General features: G+C 37.1%; 1 protein-coding gene across 1 annotated transcript in view; it reads right to left on the bottom strand.

The window, feature by feature from the left end:
- Positions 1-13,863: 13,863 nt before the first annotated feature.
- The window catches only part of asb3 (ankyrin repeat and SOCS box containing 3), a 58,514-nt gene continuing 46,054 nt past the window's right edge, over positions 13,864-26,323 (bottom strand). The window contains exon 9 of the mRNA XM_041251338.1: positions 13,864-14,365. Coding sequence (XP_041107272.1) covers positions 14,169-14,365 — 197 coding nt within the window. The 3' untranslated portion in view covers positions 13,864-14,168. The remainder of the gene's footprint in view (positions 14,366-26,323) is intronic.

Below are 26,323 nucleotides of genomic sequence, written 5' to 3'. Positions count from 1 at the left end.
CTACTTATTATTTGACATGCTTACTATCTATTTTTGACTCCTCAAGGCTTACAGTGTGAAGCATATGGGATTCAGTGCACAGCAATTCTCCACAATCATTTTTTTTTTTTTTTAAAGCATTTGCTTTGCTGGAGCGGTTAGTAAACTTGACATTATATGAAGAAAAAAAAAATGTAGTGCCCCTTCAACTTCAGAAGCATGCCAGGGTTATTTTAACACCTGTTTATGCCCACCATAGCAGGGTGTCCATCCCTACTCTTTAGTGTGTAACACAGGGCATAACCATGCACACTGCAAGGGAGCATCTAAACCACTATGCATGACAGCCAGGCCCGTCTGTAGGTTTAGTTATAGAAGTTTTAACCTCATGTAACTGACAGGGGTAAAAATCAGATCTGAGTCACAGCCCCAGTGTAACAGGTCGGGGGCTGAGTGTCATGACAGGGGTCAGAATCACACAACATTGCCCATACGTGTGTAGAACTACTAGTTTTCTTTTCCCCAGAGCTACCCTGCGGTTTATGCTTTTAGGTGGAATCATTTATTATACTATCAGGGTGGTAGGTGTTTACACCTTTGTGTGAAATGCTATAGCATTTTTATTTTTATTCAATCTTTAATACGGCCTGGGAATGTGGGATCATGGAGTGCTGCTGTAAGAAAATGTCTAAAACTAGTTAGTTAGTTATTAGTATTGTTCTCTTCACTTGCATTGTGGTAAAGCAGTCTAAACTTTCAACATAGTTTAGTTACTCAATGCTGAGGTGTGTGACATGTAATTATTATTAAAGTAAGTGACGAACTACAACAGACAACAGAGGCCAACTATTGTACTTTTCTTCAGTGCCTCAATAGCTTGTGGATTGACCTGAATTTGAAAAGCTAATCAAATTATAATGGAACTGTAAACTCAGGAATAAAGTAATTATAACATCATAAAAATTGTAACAATAAAATCAAATGAAGGAACATCGTCTATGTGAACCATCTGTCATAAAACATCCTGCCTTTACTTATAAAGTATGCATTAGAAGATACATTTCAAATAGATAAGCAGGATCTAAGGCTGTTAGAGCCATCTAGTCCCTCTACTTTAAATTCATCAGGCTGCTTTGTTGCATCTGAAGCCATGCAGAACTCTATTTAAATAAAGGCAGGGTTTATCTTATGGCAATGCAGATAGCTCAGATGTACTAGTATGTAACTTTTTAAAAATGATTTTAGGTAGTTACTCTTCAAGTTGAATCCCAGATGAGTTTCTAAGAGAGGTATACACACACGCAATACATCTTTTAATGGCTTAGCCCTAGAAAGAAAAGCCGAGCCCAGAATAATTTCTCAACTTAGAGACCTGATTGTTTTCATTGGAATCTATTTGAACTGCAGGGCTGTGATTTAACAGGATAGCACTGTCAGTGATGAAGGTCACTGTTTTTTGCGGTTTAGGGTTAGGGTTAGAGTTACTAACTTGCGTTGAGCAAGGTTGCTGGTTCGCATCCAGCCGCTGCCCTGTTACATTAACATATATGAATTGACGTACATCATATGTGGTATGGACATATTAGAAAAAGCCCAATTATTTCGGGAGATCCCAATCTATTAAGAACATTGTAGTTTTATTTGAGAAGAGAGCAACATGCAGGAAGTAGGGCATTGTTTTCCCTGCTTTTTAGCTCAGTTATTTGAGTGGGTATATAGTATTTAAGTGACTTAGGAGGATCTTCTAAAGACATATAATCTTATTTAACATTGGATGACCCATGAATGTGTCATTTATGATAAGTTTGTATTGAGTTTAGATTCTCCAAACCAACTAAGCCTAAGGTGGGGGTCAAATACGGAGCAGGCTTTTATTTATTTTGCTTACAATACAGCTGATATCTATTCCCTGCTGAAGAACAATTACCTATTTTATGCTTTTGAAGAATATTTAAAAAGCCAAACTGGTATGCAGCCAGAGGTACTGTGCACAAAGCACAAAAATGCTAACTCAGTTATCTACTGTATACAAAGTAAATGTTGCAGTAGCATGCCACTGCTGCTCAGCCCTGTAAGAACAATGTCCAAAGAGTATTAGGTATCAGACTGGTAAAAGGCAAGTGACGGATCACTACAGAACAGCACCCAGCATATAAAGTTGAACTTATACTCAGTCATGTTATTCTGAATGTGATGTGTTAGATGGAGGAGGTCAATGGACTTGATTTTTCTTAAGATACACACTTCTACATGATGCCTGCATGAGCTCTACAGTTGAAAGTGTGGATTGACTTTTTTGTGTGTGTGTGTGTGTGTGATTCTAGACTTAAGACTTTTTATTTTATTTTTATACCTGGTTTCTGGTCTGTAGTTTGCCCTGCCTGTGAATAAAGTGAGTGTTTGTGTGTGCGTGTTTTGATGGTGGCTGGCAGGGATGGGGTTAATTCCTGTCCCTGCCAAAAACATGTGAGAATGAGGCTGCTCCTTAATTGAACAATTGGTGCAGCCACATCCTATAAAAGAGAACCAGAGGGTCCATTAGAGAGATACTACCAGGGAGCTGGAAACAGAGAAGGTAGAGTGTTTGCTTTTGGTTACTGGTAAATACGAAGGGCGCTACAACAATATGATTTAGCATTGTACTGTAGCACCCTGGGTTATTATTAAGTCCTGGTATTTGAGTCTACATTTATTGAGTAAATATACTGAATGCAATGCATAGGACTAATACAGCAAGGTTCAGAACATGCTTCTTAATACTGTTAGCTAAATTGTATTCCCATGAAGGACTGATTACTCACACACACACACATACTCTCCATGTTCTGTCTCTCATTCTCATATGATGCTTGTGACATAGCACAGATAAAAAAAAGGCAATATGCTAGAGTGACCAGACGTCACAATATTTGGGGCTTTGTCCCACGTCCCAATTGAGGTATCGGGTTGACATTTGTTGCAATATTGAGTAAACGTTGAAACCCCAGGCGTAAAATATGAATTTTGTATTTATTCGTTAGGAAATTTCATATATGTAGCTGCTGTACTGTCTTGCGGTGCAACAGCATACTCTACTGGTTTAGGGCGTGTTGTTTGAGTGAGTTGTTTGCATTGCATCTATGCGGCTATCCAATCACTTTAACCCGAATCATATGATGCATCATGTGTTTCACTTGGTGCATATGGTTTTACTGGTGAAGTGTCATAGTGGCTGGTGTTGATGAGCCTGTCACTAAAAAGCAAAAATGCAGGTACTGAACACACTGGGGGGAAAAAAACTGGAACCGAAGAAATAAAAAAAAAGCCAGTCTACAGAAGAAAGATACGTAGTTTGCGAACACTTGCGTTGTGCAGTAGTCCACTTAAACAAGGTTTCTATCCTCCCCGCATCAACTGAAAGTGTCCTGATTTTTCACTATTGCTATCTGGTCACCCTGAATATGGCCATCCTTCCACAGTGGAATGGCACAGCATAAAAACACTAGTGAAGTAAAGGCATGTTAGAGAGCAGATTTTAACTAGAGGTGTAGAGGTACAAGCTATTTAAAATAATTTGTTAATTTTGTTCTTGTTAATTCAATTATATTTACTATTCATATACATTTTCTAGCATGCATAATAAACTGAATTTCAATCCAATACTTAAAAGTAACTCACAAATTAAAGCTTTGGGTGATTTTTTTTTTTTTTTTTTTTTTTTTTAAATAATGTTCACCTTACCTTCACAGTTATTATATATTCTGCTATTTTTGTTCACTGTTCCACGCAAAGGGCTTGGCTCTATGCCTCCAGCAGCTTTGTTAGTTACACTTGCCTATCTCAATTGCTCAATGTTGCATTATTTATAATCTGGACTTCAGGACTAGAAACTGCCTAATACAGTGAGGTTTTGTCCTTAGGGCACAATTAAGACAAGTATTTGCTATATTATCATTTTCTAATTTTAATTTCAATTTATTTTATTTTTTTTCCCTTAACTATGTAATTCTGATATGTCTATTAAAATAAACCCTAATTATTATGTATCTCTGGAGAATTAAAGTTCTCAAACAATATCATAACAGCTCACTGATACACAGAACACTCAATTCTTTTTGATAAAAGCAATATTTTATACAGTAATTAGCCATTATTAGTCATGCACCATCACAGGCATGAATAACACATAATAGTGGTTCCAATAAGAGCCTCTAAGCCACAAGTGCCCCCCCCCCCACAACTTTTATTGCCAAATAAAGTGTGAACTTTAAACTTTTTTTTTGGTTTTGTAAAATGCCTCTAGTGGTCTGCAGCAAGATTCAGAGATTCATAGAGTGTGAGAGACACCCCATTGAACTTGTTTTCACATTTTGTTGTGTCAGTGCTTCGGAGTTTCATGCATTTAAATGAGGATTTTTTTCCACTCATCTACACATTATACTCCACATTGTTAAGGGGAAAAAAGTTTTTATTGAGAATATATATTAAGTTTCAACTTTCTTGCAGAGGGCAGCAGGTTTTCCTCAAGGACTTCTTCGTAATTTGCTCCATTCATTTTGACTTCTATCCTGACAAGTGCCCCAGTCCCTGCCGATGAGAAACATCCCCATAACATGATGCTGCCACCACCATGCTTCACAGTAGGGAAAGTGTTCTTTGGGTGATGTGTTGGGTTTGCGCCAAACATAACGCTTTGCATTTAGGCCAGAAAGTTGCATTTTAGTTTCGTCAGACCACAAAACTTTTTGCCACATGGCTACAGAATCTCAAGTGTTTTTTTGCATACTTCAAATGGGATTCAAGGGGCTTTCTTGGGTTTCTTGAGTAAAATATAGGCCAGATTTGTGGAGTGCTTGGGTTACTGTTGTCACATGCACACTTTGACCAGTCTTGGCTATAAAAGCCTGTAGCTCTTGTAAAGTTGCCCTTGGCCTCTTGGTAGCCTCTCTGATGAGACTCCTTCTTGCTCGGTCATCCAGTTTGGAGGGACGGTCTGATCTTGGCAGGGTCTTGGTGGTGCCATACACCTTCTACTTCTTAATAATCGTCTTGACCGTGATCCAAGGGATATTCAAGGCCTTTGATATTTTTTTTATACCCATCCCCTGATCTGTGCCTTTCAACAACTTTGTCCCAGAGTTCTTTCAAAAGCTCCTTGGTGCTTGTGGTTGAGTCTTGGCTTTGAAATGCACTACCCAGCAGAGGGAACCTACAGGAACTGCAGAATTTATCCTAAAATCATGTGAATCACTACAATTTAACACAGATGGAGGCCACTTAACTTGGTGTGTGATTTTGAAGGCAATCACACCTGCAGATAAATGATTTTTTTTTTTTTTTATGCATTTCAATTCCAGGCTATAAGGCAACAAAAGGTAAACATTTTGAAGGGGGTGAGGACTTTCTATAGGCACTGTATATACAGTTGCAGACAAAAGTATTTGGCAGTTAAAAAAATGAGAAACACAGTGATTTCTAACATCATTTCTAATTTCTAATGAAAGATATACATTAGAGATTCAGCTTTATAATAAAACAACACATTATTACATAACATGCATACAATGAAAACTAACATACACAAACTAATTTGACAAAAGTATTTAGACAATTTTGTATGAAACCCATGTGTTGCTAATATTGACAGTTATCATTATTGAAAATCTTGAACCTTGTCAAAGTTAATCATAGTCTTTTGTTTCAGTGAGGAAAAATATGTTTGCAGGGCTTCACTAAGTAACTGCCCAAGGAGAACTAATTGAACTCTGCTGTTCATACTAAGACATGACTCCTCGCATCTGAAGCACTTGCATCGACTCCACAAGCTAGACTGACGCATGCGTCTTTATTTTATTTATTTATTAGCTATATTTTAATCAGCCTCGCACCTGCCTTTCTGCCCTGATGCATGGTCATATGTGTAAGATGAAACTGGAATCTTTATCCTGAACCCAGCATCCTTGACAGGGTGCAAATAGTTTTGAAAATTGGTGCTAAACTGTTTTGAGCTTACTGCTGCTAAATTATGAAATACCTACCTAATCAAGCCCCACTTGCAACTTCTCACACTACACAAACCTTCTCTCCTGTGTGGGTGGCTCATTTGAGTAGTCCAGCCCCAATGAGAAACTATCATCATCTATGGTTGCTAATGAATAATTGAATGTCACTTGCACTACATGATCTACCCTGGCACTAGAATCTACCTCCAAATTTGGTCCCTAAATCTGTTTTATTAAAGTAGTAGGACGGAAAGGTAAAGTTTGTTACATTTAATAATAATAATAATAATAATAATAATAATAATAATAATAATAATAATGGTTTTAAAGAGACCTAATTCCCATTGGGCGTTTTTTTTTTTTTAGATTGTATGATTTAAGTAACACTATGCAGGATCGCTAGCAGCTATACAATCATTACCTTTAGTAAAATGTGCAGAGATTAATTTACAGATTACTAATACCCATAAATTAACCCATCAACATTTTCAACATTTAGTGATAGTAGCTTTCGAGTTAAGATGGGATAAAGCAGAAACTGTAAAATTAAGAGTAATCAGGATATGCAAATTTCAGCATTACAAGAGCCAATTAAAATTGCGCAAAAGTCTACAAAAGGCTTCTACATTCACAGCGTTTTAAGTCAGAGCACAGCAACTGCAGACGTGTATGTGTTGCCCTGTTTGGGGCTAATCAGTGCAGTGTAACTGTACTCTGACTAGTAAAAAGCTTGAGAGAGTAAGTAAATACAAGTAGCTTTTGATAAAATCTTGTAATGCTGAACTGTGCATATTCTGATTACCCGTGTGTGTGTGTGTGTGTATAATATATGCGCGCACACTATTTTTTTTTTTTATAGTCTGTGCTAGGAGTTTGGAAGCAGCTCCTTGGTTCTGGTTGCCAGTTTGTCTTTCACAGTAGACATCACACTGCATATACAACAGGCTGGATCAGAGAAGTGTCTGTAAACTAGTGGTGGGAGCCAGCGCCATCTAGTGAACAGCTACTGTTAATCAAATATTCCTTTTGTAATATTCACTATTGTATAATGACAGAATTAGATTGTAAAATCACATTCTAGAAAGGAAATCTGTTTAGTCTTTCACTTCTCATAAAAGGTTTATATTGAACTTTAGATCCTTACAGAAGCTTGTTTACAGAATTAAGCTGAAATTAAACTAATGATTGTTTTTTGTATGTTAGGTTAAGGTATTCTATTTGATTAGATGTGTAACAAAGTTTTTTTTATTTTTTTTATTAAGTATGCTTCTTTTTTTTTTTGTTGTTTTTAAAGGCAACTAATTCTGCTTAACTGATTCACTTGGTCCTCCACATTTGTGTAGGGAAAACCTTGAAACACAATACAGAGATGAACAGTAAGTTGCTTTAGCAATCAAAAAAACGCTTTAACACGTGAAAAGATCCAGCTGTTCAAAGGGAATAACGTAGTTCCTACTGTTGTCACAAAGGCACGTTTATCTTTTCACCAGGGCAATGGCAATGAACAAAGATTAGTCACAGAATTTGTATCAATCAATCAGTATTTATTTGATATAGCACCTTTCATAATGGACCACCATCACAAAGCGCTATACATAATACATTAAATACAGTGAAATACAGGGCATAGTACATTAAATACAAACAGTAAAAATGCAAATATTAAAGGTGTTATATTGCAGAGCTTGCCAACAGCAGTGACTCACAGCTCAAGAGAGTTCTGTGATTAAAACATGTAAAAAAGCGTAGCGATGCAATCAGAGGTGCACTTCGTGTTTTTGTTTTTTTTTAGTCACGGTATCAGAACAGTTTAAAAGTCTCACAATGCAATGGTGGAAGTGTCTGTGCTGTGTATCAAAGCCCTTGCTTCAAAGTCCGTCGACACTGCAAGCACATTCTGTTTGCTTAAATACTTTAGCCACTTCTCACAACAGTTAACCTATTTTCTGCTCTGTTCATAAAGACAGAGCATAGTTTAGCTTCAGCAATTTGTTTCCTCCACAGTGCTGGACACATAATCTATTCATAATAGAGAGATAAAAGAGAGGAGAAGTAAAAACAAGCTGAAACGTGTCAGGAATCTGGGATCCACTGCCATGTTGGATTTTTTGCTCAGGAACACAAACTGAATGAAGTTAAAATTCAGATTACACCTGAAATTAGACTGTATATCAAATAAGTGAACCTTCACTGCTGGTTTCACAAACCCAGAGATGCCAATACTTGAGTCAACAAAACAGCACCTGCCAAGCAAAAATTATTATTCTTAGTATTATTTTTTGACAAGTCAGGACGGTGAAACTTGATGCAAGTATCCAGTCAAATAAAGTTGAGGTAATATATACACAGTACCAATCAAAAGTTTGAGTACACCTGCTTGAAACCAGGTTTTTCATGATTATCTATGCTTTTAACTGTATAAACTTGTCTATAAACACTTAATATTTCATTATATGATATGTGTACTTATATACGCTCAGTTAAGAAAAGAAAAAAGTCTGTAATTACTTTAAGAAATGAAGGTCAATCTTTAAGACAAATTGAAGAACTTTGGAAGTGTCTGTAACTGCTGTGGCCAAGACCATCAAATGATTTGAAGAAACTGGCACTCATGAGGACCGAACAAGGTCAGGCAGGCCAAGGGTGACCTCAGAATTGGAGAACAAGTTCATTCGAGTCACAAGTCTGCGAAGCCGACGATTAACTGCCCGTGAAATACAAGCTCAGCTAAATGCTACTAGAAATACAGATGTTTCAACATCAACTGTTCAGAGGAGATTGCGTGAAGCTGGCCTAACTCGAAGAATTGCTGCAAAGAAACCATTGTTAAGAGTGCAGAATAAGAGGAAGAGACTTGCCTGGCCCAAAACACACAGAAACTGGACGTTTGAATGGAAGTCGGTCTTATGGACCGATGAGTCAAAATTTGAAATGTTTGGGTCCAACCGCCGAGTATTTGTAAAACACAGAGAGGGTGAGCACATGAGTTCTGCATGTGTGGTTCCCACTGTCAAGCATAGAGGAGGCAGTGTCATGGCCTGGGGTTGCTTTGGTGGTGACAGAGTTGGTGATCTTTACCAAGCAAAGCAAGCTCAACCAGCAAGGCTATTCCATCCCATCCATCAGGATTACGGCTAGTTGGGCAGTGTCCTTCATTCTTCAGCAAGATAATGACCCGAAACACACCTCAAAGTTGTGCAAGAACTATCTGGTGAAGAAGGAAAGTGAAGGACAACTCAATCTAGTGACCTGGCCTGCCCAGTCTCCAGACCTCAATCCCATAGAACTTGTATGGGACGAACTGGACAGAAGAGTCAAAGCAAAGCTACATACAAGTGCCCTACATCTCTGGGAACTGCTGCAGAACAGCTGGAAAGACATGTAGGGTGATTTCCTGCTGAAATTTGTTAACCGAATGCCTCGTGTTTGTGAGGCTGTTAAGACAAAGGGTGGCTATTTTGAGGAATCCAAGATTTAGAGACAATTTTCAATTTTCTTGAACATTGCTTTGATACTCCTTATGTTTTGTTTTGTATGTTGTAACATGTGTTTTCATTTTCAAGTATTTACAGAAACGTATACGACGCAAAACATTGTCAATTATGAAAAAAACCAGTTTCCAGCAAGTGAACTCAAACTTTTGACTGGTAATATATATATATATAGTTTCAAGTGAAATCCATTTTGTCTTGCCTCTGCACAAGCATGTTGTACAGCATGCCTTTTCTTTTAATGTTCTTGATCCTTTGGCTATTAAATGCAACATGTTTACATCAGAAAGTCACTCCCTTTTAATTGTTAAAGGGCAAAAAAGAACTATGTACACTTTCACTTGTTCTTCTTAATTTCTATTTTTGTGGCACCTTCCTTTCCCTCCTGTTTTAATAATTTAGCTTTAATAGTAACAATATCACTGATTATGATTATTATGATTATGATGTTTACTTTAAGCACAAAGTTGACATTTTCTGCTTCATTTTATGTTAACATGGAAAAAATTGTAAGATAATAGTGATAATAAAAACAAACACTGACACTACAACTACTACGGGAACTGGGATCGCTACAGTATTTAAAAAAAAGTGTTCTGTTAATAAAGTTTAAAATTAATTAGATTTTTCTATGGGAATCAAGTTTGGCAACTTTTTGATTTTTAGAAAGAAGATTGTTTAAACACAGGGTGTATTTTATAATTCGCTGGATCACCATGTTTGTCTCCATTAATATCAGGTCATAAAGTAAAAGCAGACGACAGACTGTAGTTACTGCGACAAGTATTTATTACGTCTACATCTTTTCTGCAGAGAATATGGCTTTTCAATGCCTCACATAACTGGCACACAGGTACTCATGCAGACCAATTAAAAAAAAAAAGAAAAAAAAAGCACACCGTTATTGTTGTAAAAGATGTAGCCGAAATATCAGTATATTTTTAACAGGAAAGCATATATATTAAAGGCAAAGCCAGTGCTCTCGGTTTGAAGGTGAGCTACACATGCCTAATGTATGGATTATTCCAGGAGAGTGGGGGTCTACAGGCTTGTCAGCAATGTCCGCGATCAAACCCCTCCCCATCACTTACTCGCCGCGAGAGCCCCAAGGTCCATATATAATATATATATATATATATATATATATATATATATATATATATATATATATATATATATATAATATAAATTAATTTTCACCAACTCCTTCCTTTTGTTCCATTAATGTGCAATGTGAACTGTAGAACTGCACCATGACAGTTTAATTCACAGTACTTCTTTGTGGACCAAAGAAATCGCAATTTGCCAAGACAGACGTCTGCAAGCACCAATGGGTACGTAATGTAAAACTGTAAAAAAAAAAATGATCACATTGGGAACATTTTCTTCCCCGGAATCTGCACTGATCACAAAAGCGGAAAACCGCCAATCAGCAGAGATTTTTCATCTGTGTTAATAATGGATTTTCTTTTTTCTCGAATAATTGAATTAAATAGAGGCAAAGAATTACATCAATCTATAATAGTATACATACAGTACTTCCTCAATTATCAGTCTCTAATTTAAGTAGGCTGTGAAAATCTGCATCACTTCTAATGAGAATGCTGCATGGTAACATTTAGTGCATTAAAGAGCAACTTAATACCAGGTTGTCCTGCTGCCAGTGTAATCTAAACGTATATTGTGAACTGAGAGAGAAAAGCTGCTTTTATACCCCATCTTCAAAATGTATCTACTTTATTACGATTATGATTGGTTGTTGATAATTTAACTACTCATGAACCAAATACAATTCTACAAAAGTTTCTTCAAAAGTAAGTAAAAAATAACTTAAAAACATAATAATAATAATAATAATAAATAATAATAATAATAATAATAATAATAATAATCAGCCTTTTATTTGCAGTCTTGCAGCCAATTGAACCTGATTGGTTTTTGAACTAATAAACTACATCATATTTCCACAACCACAGGAATGAAAAAAAAAAAAAACAAATACAAAGGCCAAACAAGCATTTTTCATGTCAGCTTAAGAACATAAAAAAATTCATGCGTCAATTTGGCCCATCAGTGCTCATGCGAAGCCAAGTAGCTGGATCATCTCAAATCTTTGTCAAGGATCCAAATGATTCAACATCAACATGGCTAGATAACTCATTCCATTCCCTCTGTGTAAAGTACCTCCTATCTTCTGTCTCCACAACATAGGAGCGTTCTAAAAACTGAAACAAGATGAAGCTTCAAGGAAGTCATAAAAGGGTCAATTTCTCAGATATGCTGTAATATCCAAAGCATTTCTCAAGGACAAGCCTATTACACCAAAATCCACTGTATTTAATGTATTATGCTTTTCTTTTTGAACTGTATATCATGTATTTCTCTGCATTTAAAGTATTATGGATTTTCTTGTTACTGCAACTTGTAAAGCACTTTGTGATGGTGGTCCACTATGAAAGGTGCTCTATAAAATAAAGATTGATTGATTGAAAACAGGATGTGGTTTAATGACTGGGCAGGGGGATATGCTTATGACCTGTACCAGAGGGAAAAGACAACAGAGGCTAGTCACATTCTTTTAATGTTGATTAGATCACAAAAAATCTGGAGTAGCAATGTACAGCAGCTTTGTTTCACAGCTGCAACTCGGGATTGTGTAAACATGTGGTTACAGGACAGGCTCATTGAAGGGAACCAGGATGTTCATTTATTAAGGGAGATAGCTCTCTGAACAAGTGTCACATGATGACAGGAGCTCTGCTAAGAAATTGTTCACACCATAAGTGCAACAATTCCTTTATTAAGAGGAAAGGACTTTCAACAGTGTGCACATTGTGGTATTTTGGAGTGCATAAAAACCTTGCAAGATATCACATCACAAGAACCAGAGTCAGCAAAAAAGATGAAGGGTAGCCATATATGACTGTGACGAAGAAGGTGCCATAGTCAAGAGGCACTGGGGTTATTTTAGCAGTTTATTAAATAAGACAACATTAAAATGTATATTTAAATACATATTACATACTAGATAGACAGGAATTGAAATTGAGCAGTAGTAGACTGCCTTGCTTTTATTAATTGATGACTGGAGCTGGAAAACAAAAGCTCTAAATGAAATTAAGAGACAGCTGTTTGATTGATTGATGGCACAACCTGCAGCAGAGATGTTTCATTTCACACTTATATGGAAATGAATGGAAATGCTGAGGGTGGAAAGTAGAAGTATAAGCAGTTATCTCATGGGGTCTGCTGTAATATAATCCACCCTGCTGTAAATACTGACCCACAAGTAAGCTATGTAAAAGCTCAATGCAGATTTTGTTTAAGATTAAGGAGAATATGTTAAATTAAGATTAGGTGATTTGTGAAATACAAACCACGTTAGACAACACTAGATTTACCATGGTTGGATTATGTGTTCATCAACTATTATTCCTCTGTGTGTGGTCCAGGTTTTTATGAAGGATATTTTAGGGCACATCAAGTTATGTAAAACCAGCTGTTGGCATTTTAGTATGAGCTAGATCTTATATTTGTCCAACATCTTGATTGCCTTGTAATTCTTGTTGCTTTCTCGTACTGGGCATACAACACTCAGCTAAGGGCAAAATCACAACTGGGAGTGATTCATGATGATTGACTTCATCAATCATTTACAGCTCTGCACTCTAAAAGGTTAAAATTAGTCTTAGAAGAGGCAACAAATACCCAGGTCGGCCCTTGCAGGGTTAAGGAGGATCACGTGATGTTTCCAAGGCAGGACCGTCTAGTGCAAGATGATTGTTTTGCCTTTCATAGCCTGGTTTGCTTTTCAAATACTGTTTTGTTTTTGCTACTGTTAAGCTTTTCACACAAAATGTTCTAGTGCAGAGTGACTTTGTTTTGGACTTTGATGCAGCTGCGCTTGCGAAAGATTAAGGCAAGGTTGCTATATTTGTGTAAGTGTAAAACTTTTCCTGAGCTTAGAGCAAAAAACAACTCCTTATGGGGAGGACTTTGAGTCTGTTCTGTGATATTGTTGAAATTAATCTGCTCAATGTTGCTATGCTAAACATCGATAAGTATTGAGCCACCTTGTCTTAAAACTAAGAGTGTGTTCATGTAACTGCTTCTCTTCCCTTGCGCGCATTGTAATAAAACTTCTTGAACTGCTACCGATCAGTCTCATCAGTCATTTCATACAACAGATTTTCCCCCTACTACAACTTCAACCACCTACACCTCTGCATTCTAAAAGGTTAAAACTAGTCTTAAAAGTGGCTTCAGCAGTTGTTATTTTTGATTCTCACTGCTTCAGCTGTAATTACCACCTCTTATGCTGCCTTTAATAACAGCTTCCTTGAGACACATTGCTGGGCCTAAAACTTCAATGAGAAAATACATTTTATGAAACAGCAGCTTCACAATCATGAAACACTTGACACTTTATTATAAAGAACACAAAACAACAACAAAACAAACCCCAGGGGTAGAACACTGGTACACATTCTTAAAACAAAAGCTGCACAACGGCAGTTTCTCCTCTTTAACATTTAAGCATTGGTAAATATTTTATTTTTTTTAAGCCTTCAAACATTTTTGTAACTTTTTTTAATCACAACAAAAGAGATGCTTTAAAGCACCCTTAAACAAACTTGAACGTTGATTTTCTTAGTATCGGCGCAAAGCTCTTCTGTCGATAGCCTCTGCGCCACCAGAGCTAAAAGCATGTTTGCTCTTAGCATTCGCTTTTAGGTTGGTCAGGCTCCTCTTCTGAAATGCCATACTTTTGAAAGACATCAGAGTATAACTGGTATTCTTGCAGGCAAGTGGGAATAGGTAGCTGGCGGACATACTGGTCTGAGCGTAAGCGTTCACTCTTTAACAGAGACCTGATCTCCAGCCTGCAGAGGTGAGCCAATGTAGGAATCGAATCTGAAACAAGGGCAAAGTATAAAGAATGCATTAGAGCAAGGGCTCAAATAATGACCTACAGTACTGTACATACTCATTTCAGTGTAGCGACTCAGTATGATAACACTTAACAGCAAAATGGGTTGTGCACATAATATGTAGTGTGGGAAAAAACAAGTATTTGATATAATATACGATAGACTGTTTATGAAGAAAAATGAATTAATGTGCTTCATCCGTTTTACAAAAAATTCAAGGCTTAAGACTCACTTCTAATACAATTTGGTTTGGGAATTTGTCAGGTGCCTTCCTCCAGGAAAGTGTTTTGGATAAACAGAGGTCACCAGTCCTTAATGCTAACTGGGGCTAACAGTCACAATGCAATGCACCGATTTGAGCTGATTTGGCTACCAATAGAAACAGCAGAATTATTTTAAATCGATTTTCAATTCATAAGTGGGCATATCTGCAGTGTATTCTTCATCAATATGGAGGCTTCCTTCCACCGAGCCAGGGTTGGGGTGGAAATGAGTTCTGGGATAAACAATCTTGCTCTTCCTGGACAAATGACATGGGACCTTTCATGTCTATGAAGTAAAAAGGACATTGACTTTATGTCTCATCTGAAGAAAAGCACTTAAAATCAGTACTGCAGCAACAGACACCATGCTGGGCTTCTGATAGAAAGAATAAGGTTAGCTCTAAATTTGATTTGGCCACTTGATCTACAGACTCAGGAATGTGATTGTTACCTTCAGAAGGTAAAAGACTTGATTCATGAAATCGGAAAGTAGACTGTGAATCTTACGTCACTCTAATTTTTTATATAGAAGGGCTGCTTCTATTAACAAATTGATCAGCTCAATTAATCAACTAAAGAGTTGATCGCAGATGAATTTTTTTTATTACAATTTAAATCGTGCAGAATTTATTTATTTTTTTATATAAAATAAAATCAACCAATAGAAGATCTGCAATTTCTCCATGTGAGCGGAGGCGGGTCAAACAGTTGATGGCTTTTTTAAAGTTTAACCAATGGGAGTGTCAAATATCCGCCCTCGTTTTGCAGCTGTCCAAGTAATATTTAAAATTGCTTTTTACAAATTAAAAAATAAACAAATAAATAAATAAAAAATCAGACAACAGACATCGTAGTCGATTTGGTTACGAATCAATTTTCAAGAAAACTCTCAGAAAAACTGACAGTGGCCCAAAAGAACAGTTCTGTGAAAATGTGTTACATTTACTAAAATAAAAATACTTTTAAAAAGACCAAATTCCCAATGAGCTTTTTTTTTAGTTCTCCAAATAACTTTTAAAAACTAATTTGTAGCACGCGAGAACAGTATTTATTTATCTATGGTTTATATCAGTAATAGGGTTAGGGACAGCCTAACCCTAACCCTATGCAGGATAGTCACTATATGATCGTTACCTTTATTAAAAATAACGCAGGGAACCGCCCATTCAAATCTAGCACGTTATGCTCTTTTCTGTCTTTCACATCTTTTGTTTTATGTAATTAACCATATTTTACAGTCTTATGTCATTTTTAATGTGCTTCATATTTTTCCATCACTATGAAAATAGTATGCGAATATTTACCATAAGCAATACATTGGATTGGACTATTAAAGTGAAAAACAATGTCCACAAACTTGAAGTTTATAGATCAGCTTCACGTTCATGTACATTCAAACAGTATTCCCATTCCAGAAGAAAAGAACATAGTGACAGACATGTTGAAAAAGGCATGCAAATAGAACAATCTAGCTAAAAAAATGAATCAAATTTTTTTTGTATTTTTATTTTTTATTATTTGTGCATTTTTCCTGAGGGAGTGACTCCCTGTGGTATATGGTGGTATATATAATATATATATATATATAATATATATATATATATAATAGATATATAATATATATATATATATATATATATATCTGGTGCACGTGTGTGTGTGTCACGGATGTATTCCATAAGGGTGGGGGAACCTACACACAGTAAACAACACACATGTTGGACTTTAGAAAAACAGAGTTAAATTTAGCTAAAAAAAGGGATTTAAATGTGTTTATTCAACAGTTTGTGAAAACTTCTCTTGTTTGATTTAAAATAAAGTTTAATGTCGAAATTCCTTTTTGGTCTTTTTGTTTTTTGTGATTTAACAGTTTGGTTAGATAAGTATTCACCCCCCTGAGTCAATACTAGAACTACCTTTGGCAGCAATTACAGCTTTGAGTCTTTTGGGGCAAGTCTCTACCAGGTTTGCACATCCTGATCGTGCAATATTCGCCCATTTTTCTTGGAAAAATTGTTCAAGCTCTGTTAAGTTGGATGGGGATCGTTGATGGACAGCAATCTTCAAGTCTTGCCACAGATTCTCAATCAGATTTAAGTCCAGGCTTTGACTGGGCCACTCTAGGACATTCACTTTCTTGTTTTTAAGCCACTCCAGTGTCGATTTGGTGGTGTGCTTGGGGTCATTGTACTGCTAAAAGGTGGATCTCCATCCCAGTCTTAGGTCTTTTGCAAACTGAAGCAGGTTTTCCTCAAGGATTTGACTGTACTTAGCTACATCCATTTTGCCCTCTACCCTGACAAACTTCCCAATCCCTACTAATGAAAAGCACCCCCATAGTATGACGCTGCCATCACCATGCTTTACAGTAGGGATGATGTTACCTGGGTGATGTGCTGTGTTGGGTTTGCGCTTTGCATTTAGGCCAAAGAGTTTCATTTTTGTTTCATCAGACCACAGAATCTTTTCAGATTCTTTGAGACTGGTCTTGTGAAATATCACTATTCTGTTCAGTCTTGTAGGTCTATAGTCAGCCCTCCATCAATGTCAGTCAGATCTTGATTGAAACTTGCTGATTTTACATATTACAAATACATATCTTGGATTAGGGTTGTAACAGTAATCCTTTATCAAGATATTACTGAACATTTGTTTAGTTTCGATTATTGTACTTAACAATTACTGTGGATAAGTGTGCTTCTGACAGTCATCTACATCTACGAAGAATCGAGGGGGGCTGCTAAGTGCCATGTAATTGTCATAAATGCTGCAGCATTTATTTGCAGTTACGCACTGCACACTTACTTATCCAGAATGTCTTGCAACAAATACATTATTCACCTTCAGTCTCCATTGTAATCACCAAGATATATTTACACCAAATCAGTTAGATCATGGAGAAGAGAATACTCCTGAGATAAGAGGGTTTAGAAAGTGTTTCTCCAGTAAAAACAATATCAATCAAATATGACCCTCACCTCAATTTTATTTTATTTTTAAGTTTAAAGAAGAAAAGTTCAGAGCTAAACCTGAAGACAAACACCAGAAGCCTGCTTTGTAAGTGAATGCATCATTTAACCTTGTGACACACAAAGGACTAAGATAACGGGCAGTTCTTAAGTCACTTAATAGAACCCTATAAAGTCCAAGCTATAGCTTAAATTGAAAAAAGGCTTTTTAAAAATAATAAGAAAAAAAGAGTAATAAAAAAAGCAATTCTGGTAAGCGTTACATGGCAATTAACTGTGGATAAAAGCCTCGAAACAGATTTTATTTTCCCCATAAAGCAGTTTCCAGCTTCAGGGCTTGTATATGGGGACAGCAGGGTAATAATGGGTTAGAGACACACTTAAAAATTATTTGAATATCACATACAAGGAGCATTAGCTATTTAACATTTTACTACAAAGCTTTACTATTAAACAAACAGCAAATCCCCATAAATGAGATCATTTTCACTGCTTGTTCAAAATAACAGGCAAGTATATCTTAAAAAAACAACAATATTTATACCTAATGCTGTGACATCAGCACTACCATCTTCAGAACGGAGTAATATTTATTTTTTCTCAAAACTAACCCCTAGGAGGTATGACTTGTCCATATTAGGCTAACTTACAAATTGCTTAATTTGTTATCGTGCCAGGAACACACAGAACAAAGTGCGGGGCAGAGGCAAAGTCACATGATGCAAACAAGTATGATAAGATGCTGAACTGTTTGATATATACTGTATTCCTCTGAATTTTTCCTTCTAAAATATCCTGCCTCAAATTCGAGTACAGTACAGCGATAAGTGTATTAAAATCGTGAACAAAAGAAGTGACTACCAGAGTTCACAAACGTGACTGACTGCATAGAAAAGACAAACCAAAACGTTACTGCCCAATCTTGACTCATCCATGATGTTGTCACAGATGGTTCTGGCACGTCCCTTTTGTGCTAGACGTCGTTAGATCCTTTTGCATGGAAGGCCTCTGTCGCAAGGGTGTGCAGTTCTTTGATGGAGCCAGATTCAGTTAAAATGTGTTTGCCCTCTGACGATGGGAGTGAGAATGTAGAGATGCGAGCCCAGCTAACAAGACTGAAGTTTTTCCAGGTACCAGGCTTTTAAAGACTGTCAGCCACACCTGTGAGCAGAAACTGACTCACTGAGAGCAGAAACTGACCCAAGACTGTCCCAGCTACTGGAAGCGGGATGATCTTTGGGATACAAACTGAACATTTGTGAAACTGCAACAAATATTATAATGACTGTAATGTGTTTTAAAGAATATAAAACCAGTAGCAAATATTGTGTAGCTTTTGTGTATAGTCTGTGAAAGCACCTGCTGGAAGGAGTCAAACTTGGCAGGTTCTTATCAGAAGGCCTTCTTAGCACATTCCAGTTTTATGAGAAAAAGTAGCCAATTTATTTTGTTACTTTACTTTCATCACTTTCGGATAACAGAAGGCAGGAGTATTAGAAAATGCTTACTGCAATGTCTCATACTAATCAACACAAAAAAATTGGCCAAAAGGCTAGGATGTCAACACCTGCTTCAGCTGCATTTTGTATGAAAAGAAAAAAACGGGTCTGACTTAACTCAGTAAAATAATATTACCATTTCTAGTAGCAACTGTTATACTGAAGTAACTGGATTAGAAATACATGTTATGAAATCATTTAAAGTTAAACTGTTATACAAACAACGTTATTATTTTTGATTAACACATTACAGCTAAAAACAAAAGTTTTTATTATGACACTGTCATAATATTGTAATAGTTGTACTGTGTTTTAAAGAATATTATGAACAAGTTGCAATGATTTGAACTAAGAAAACTGAACAAGTGTTAATGTTAGGAAAAAAGTGTGTACGAGCCTTTGTTATTAGTGCATATACACTCTTGGAAGCCGGTCAGACTTAAAAATAGGGTTTTCCCTATCTTTAAAGTAATAAAGACTATCGAGCGTGGAAGCCTGTAACCTTGGCAGAAGCAGGCCTCTGGGGGAACTAAACAGAGGCTAGGTATTGAAAATTAACAAAAAGAAAACAAAGTAACCCTTTCTAGCCAGAACAAAGATTTAAAACTAAAAAAAAGCTATGTTATACCTATTTGATTTTATTGCAACTAAGCAGAGGTTTTTAAAAAGTATTTTGATCTAATAAGAAACAGAATATTTAAGTGTTTTTGCTTGTTTAAGGCTCTAAAATGTAAAGCAAATAGCCTGTAAAAGCAGGAACGAGCATTTAATTAAATCAATTTAAGAATTAGTTCAGTCTCTAACTAAACAAAAAATATTTTACACATTACAATATCCATTAAAATTAAAGAATATAAATGTTTAGTTTATATAAAGGTTTTACTGCAATAAGACAGGAACTGTCAGGTTGGAATATTAGACAATGTGTAAACGGTATTCAATCATTTTAGTACACAAAAAACCTACAGAAAAATAACCTCGATAATAACCCCCTTATCTGCTTGCAGGGTGCTAGATATTGAAGGTTCTTTTTGGCAGTCAAAGCGAAATTTACTTGTCGTCAGCAGTTTTGAATCTAAGGCCTGTCTATAATAAGAAAACCTGGCACTTGAAGTGAGCATTTCATAAATTAGGAGTTGTGACCAGTATCAGTTCTTATCAAATAAGTAGCGACTTTCTTTGAGATGATGTTTAACCCTTTGCGATCCTATATCGGACCAGGTCCAATATTAAAATTTTTCCTTTCCGGTCCCCGTCAGACATCATCAAAAAGACATTAAGCACAGGTCTCCAGTCATTTTTTCTCCGGAAAAAGCAGACAAAATCTTTCAATGGCCAAGTGAGGCCGATAGAGGACAAAAAAAAAGGAGGCGGACCTGAGCAATACGTATAGTCCCTTCACCACAGACATAACATGGACATAAATTTGCCAAGCTTTTTGAGACATTATAATAATAAAATAATGATTTAGCTAGCATTATTGAGGAGTATGGTGATAAAACAAGTGATCAAGAGATGATTTATCAGTATGCACTACTATGATGAGATATGTGATAAATACCGGAAAACAAGGGGTGGGGCAGGGCTGGAGATGCAGTACTGAGTGTCCTGTTAATATGCAGTGCCTTCTAAACACGTTTTACTATGAATAAAATGACTTTTAAAATAAATAGCACGTGTGAAAATAAACTGGACCTGACGTGCCCGACAGGCCCTGAATAAATGGACCGCAAAGTGTTAAGAGCCAAAAAAGACTTCATGCGTTAACTTTGGAGAAGTGCTTACAGTGGAGTTTCACATTAATCAAAACAATGGCCTTGGCAAGTAAACAGGGTGTTTGAATCCTGCTTGTGCAGGCAACTTTTACAAACAGACAGAGGTCAGGCACAGTCCAAGAATGGCACAGTTAAATAAAGCCATTATATTTAATATGTTTACTATAGTTTAAAATTTAAATGAAAATAACTGAACTGACCACTGTATGCTTACTCAAAGGCAGTCTTTGTCCCAAAACTGTTAACTCACATTTGAATATGAAGTTAAACTGGCCCATTGACAACACACTGAAAAGGTAACATTACATGCGGCTAAGAGGCTCATATATTTTTGACCGAGCTTAATATAATCAAATATAGGTGGTGTTAAATATTAAAAACGTCTCTCATATATACACATATACTTGTATTGTAGCAAGGATTTTGTGAACTTTGGTCCACCTGACTATGAGCTATGAAATCATGTTCCAATATTTTTCCAATATTTTTTAGCAAGAAGTTATATCCAATTAGTTTTGAAAAAGGAGTTGACCGGATCCTGAAATTGCATCTTGAATTGCTTTAATCAGAAAACAGGGGACATTGGGGAAACACAACCGCGTGTGTTTTTCTGATAACAAACAAGCTGAAACTCGGAGCAGCTGATTCAAATTCAGCGCCGTTTTGAGACACCGGCGAGGGGAGGAGCCGACAGCACAGCAGAACAACGCAGTTAAACGAGGCAGTCTTCCCAGCGACAGCGAGTGGAAGCGACAGCGAGTGGGAGAAGTACAGGCGTGGAAAAGTACAGAGCAGTTTCGAAGCAGAAAGGAGAAATTGCATCTTGAATTGCTTTAATCAGAAAACAGGGGACATTGGGGAAACACAGCCGCGTGTGTTTTTCTGATAACAAACAAGCTGAAACTCGGAGCAGCTGATTCAAATTCAGCGCTGTTTTGAGACACCGGCGAGGGGAGGAGCCGACAGCACAGCAGAACAACGCAGTTAAACGAGGCAGTCTTCCCAGCGACAGCGAGTGGAAGCGACAGCGAGTGGGAGAAGTACAGGCGTGGAAAAGTACAGAGCAGTTTCGAAGCAGTTTGGAAGCAGGTTGACAGTTGCAGAAGAAACTAAACTTCAAAAAAAAACAAACCTCAACATGGTCTTCAAGCCTGTAATCTGTGACACCTGCTTGATGTGGGAAATCCGAGAAAACCCAGGGGAGCTAAACCAAGTGTGCGTAAAGTGCCGCGCGATCCAGGATTTGCATAAACTAGTAAGTGTGCTAGAAATGGAGCTGGAAGAAGTGAGACAGCAACAGGATCTTGAGGAACTGGCACACCCACAATTCATGGAAGTCTGCATCACCCCTAACAGACTGAAAGCCACCAGGGAGATAGAAGGTCAGAACAGCTGGGTTCAGGTAGGCAGAAGCAGGGAAAAAAAGAAACTTCGTCAAACACAACCACCAGAAATCAAAACAACCAACAGATTTGAGTCACTTCAGAATTGTGATGAGCAGAACCAACAACAAGAGAATGAAAGGAACAACATCCAGGACCCTATTGACAGTGGTGACCAGACAGCAAAAAGAAGGGAGGTCATGATTGTTGGGGACTCCATATTGAGAAACACAGCAAGTTCAATTCGCAGTTTGGACCCCCTTACTACAACAGTGTGCTGCCTTCCGGGAGCCTCGGTCAAGCACATCACTGAGAACGTGGACAGGCTCCTAGAACGAACAGGAGACGACCCGGTAGTAGTCGTCCACATCGGTACAAACAACATTGGAAGAGACAGACCAAAATCCCTGCAAAATAAATTCAGAGAGCTAGGAAGGAAATTAAAAGAGAAAACCAAAACTGTGGTATTTTCTGGTATACTACCCGCACCTTGCAAAGGACCATATGGACAGCTGGAAATAATTAATCAAAACGCATGGCTGAAGACGTGGTGCACACGGGAAGGCTTCACCTATCTTGATCATTGGACCACATTCTACAACGAGGACTATCTGTATAGACGGGATGGACTGCATTTAAATAACAAGGGAACTAGTCTACTCGGAGAAAAGATCCTCGAGCAGGTTCAGAAGCATTTAAACTAGAAAGGAAGGGGGGAGAAATCAACAAAAAAACAGAAGGGAGACCGCATCAAAACAAGAACAACAACTCAGGTAAGACAACCATTAAATGTATTTATCTAAATGCTAGAAGTATCAGAAACAAAATTCTAGAACTTGAAGCTACTGCACTAACAAGTAACTATGATGTGATAGGTGTTACAGAAACGTGGTTATCTGAGAGTGATGGGGACGAATATAATATTTGTGGGTATACACTGTATAGGAAAGACAGGCAGGACAGAAGAGGAGGAGGGGTAGCGCTATACATAAGAAACAGTCTTGAAGCCCAGGTGTTAAACCTGGACAAAGAAAATAAAACCGAATCAATATGGGTCAGAATAACGGACAAAAATTCAAAAGGCATAATAATAGGAGCATGCTATAGACCGCCAGATTCAGACGGTGAGCAAAATAATCTGTTATACAATGACATTAGAAATGTGTGTAGCAAAGGAGAAGCCATACTAATGGGGGATTTCAACTTCCCCCAAATAAAATGGGAAAACCCGGTGGGTAGCGCGAAGGATGAAATAGAAATGGTGGAAATGACAAATGACTGCTTCCTAACACAATTTGTGAAGGCACCCACTAGAGGGGAGGCATGCCTTGATTTAGTCTTTTCAAATAACGAAGATAGAATAACTAAAACAGAGGTCAGAGAACCACTGGCAAACTCAGACCACAACATGGTCTCATTTGAAGTGTTTTTTAAATCCCCAAAAGTAAAGACTAAAGCTAAGGTTTACAATTTTAGAAAAGCAAACTATGAAGGTATGAAACAGAGACTAACAGAAGTAGATTGGAGTAAAATAGAGAAAACACCCACAGAAGAAGGATGGTTGTTCTTCAAAAATGTAGTACTAGAGGCGCAAAACAATTACATCCCTAAAGTAGACAAATCTAAATGTAAAACTAAATTGCCAAAATGGTTTAATAGATCAATTAAAAAAAATATTCAGCGAAAAAAGGCACTTTACAGAGCATTAAAAAAGGACCAAAAAGAAAGTACGCAGAAAGAGTACACGGAACTGCAAACGCAAGTCAAAAAGGAAGTTAGAAAGGCCAAGAGAGAAATAGAAATGAACATTGCTAAGGGAGCTAAAACCAATTCCAAAATGTTTTTCCAATATTACAACAGCAAGAGAACATTCAAAGAGGAGATTAAATGTTTAAGAGATACAAATGGCAAAATCGTAGAGGAAGAAAAAAAAATAGCAAATATGTTAAATGATTACTTTTCACAAGTTTTTACAAAGGAAGATACTGACAACATGCCCCACATGTCATCCAGTTCCTATCCAGTTTTAAATAACTTTAGCATAACTGAGGCAGAAGTGTTAAAGGGACTAGGAGCTCTTAAAATAAACAAATCCCCTGGGCCGGATGAGATCCTCCCAGTAGTACTCAAAGAAATGAAAGAAGTAATTTACAAACCGCTAACCAAGATCATGCAGCAGTCTCTTGACACAGGGGTGGTACCGACAGACTGGAAAATTGCAAACGTAATACCGATCCACAAAAAGGGAAACAAAACTGAACCAGGTAACTACAGACCAGTAAGCCTGACTTCTATTATATGCAAACTTATGGAAACTATAATAAGATCCAAAATGGAAAATTACCTATATGGTAACAGGGTACTGGGAGACAGTCAACATGGTTTTAGGAAAGGGAGATCGTGTCTAACTAACTTGCTTGATTTTTTTGAGGATGCAACATCGATAATGGATAATTGCAAAGCATATGACATGGTTTATTTAGATTTCCAGAAAGCTTTTGACAAAGTCCCGCACAAAAGATTAATTCTCAAACTGAACGCAGTTGGGATTCAAGGAAACACATGTACATGGATTAGGGAGTGGTTAACATGTAGAAAACAGAAAGTACTGATTAGAGGAAAAACCTCAGAATGGAGTGTGGTAACCAGCGGTGTACCACAGGGATCAGTATTAGGTCCTCTGCTATTCCTAATCTACATTAATGATTTAGATTCTGGTATAGTAAGCAAACTTGTTAAATTTGCAGACGACACAAAAGTAGGAGGAGTGGCAAACACTGTTGCAGCAGCAAAGGTCATTCAAAATGATCTAGACAAGATTCAGAACTGGGCAGACACATGGCAAATGACATTTAATAGAGAAAAGTGTAAGGTACTGCACGCAGGAAATAAAAATGTACATTATAAATATCATATGGGAGATATTGAAATTGGAGAAGGAATCTATGAAAAAGACCTAGGAGTTTTTGTTGACTCAGAAATGTCTTCATCTAGGCAATGTGGGGAAGCTATAAAAAAGGCTAACAAGATGCTCGGATACATTGTGAAAAGTGTTGAATTTAAATCAAGGGAAGTAATGTTAAAACTGTACAATGCACTAGTAAGACCTCATCTTGAATATTGTGTTCAGTTCTGGTCACCTCGCTATAAAAAAGATATTGCTGCTCTAGAAAGAGTGCAAAGAAGAGCGACCAGAATTATTCCGGGCTTAAAAGGCATGTCATATGCAGACAGGCTAAAAGAATTGAATCTGTTCAGTCTTGAACAAAGAAGACTACGTGGCGACCTAATTCAAGCATTCAAAATTCTAAAAGGTATTGACAGTGTCGACCCAAGGGACTTTTTCAGCCTGAAAAAAGAAACAAGGACCAGGGGTCACAAATGGAGTTTAGAAAAAGGGGCATTCAGAACAGAAAATAGGAGACACTTTTTTACACAGAGAATTGTGAGGGTCTGGAATCAACTCCCCAGTAATGTTGTTGAAGCTGACACCCTGGGATCCTTCAAGAAGCTGCTTGATGAGATTTTGGGATCAATAAGCTACTAACAACCAAACGAGCAAGATGGGCCGAATGGCCTCCTCTCGTTTGTAAACTTTCTTATGTTCTTATGTTCTTATTAACTTAAAGATAACAAATGTCAAGGCTGAGTGATTAGATTTACTTGGGACTTCTGATGTATTCATGGATAGAAAACCCTATATGAGCCCAGAGCAAGACCCCCATTCAATATCACTCAACCTGCTGACTACAAGCTGATGTGATCCACGCTCTGAGGATCTCAGAAAAACTGATTACTGTTTGGTCGAATTTAGAAGTCTCTGCCTTTTGAAGACAGTTCTTATTTTTCCGGTTCTTATATTCTAAACTTCCATATATTTTGGAATGTAAGAACTACAGTACACCATCGCTATAACAAACCTGTTGGTATCCAAGCCTTTTATTCGTTATATCGAGGAGTTTGTTATAGCAAAAGGACAATCAAAATTAACGATACTGTGGGAGTAAGTTAATGAGATGAGTGTGAATAAAAGTAGAATCACATGCACTTGTT

The sequence above is a fragment of the Polyodon spathula genome, chromosome 5, assembly GCF_017654505.1.
Source record: "Polyodon spathula isolate WHYD16114869_AA chromosome 5, ASM1765450v1, whole genome shotgun sequence".
NCBI lineage: Eukaryota > Metazoa > Chordata > Actinopteri > Acipenseriformes > Polyodontidae > Polyodon > Polyodon spathula.
The sequence above is the reverse complement of the archived record's forward strand: the minus strand, read 5'-3'. Positions and strand labels throughout refer to the sequence as shown.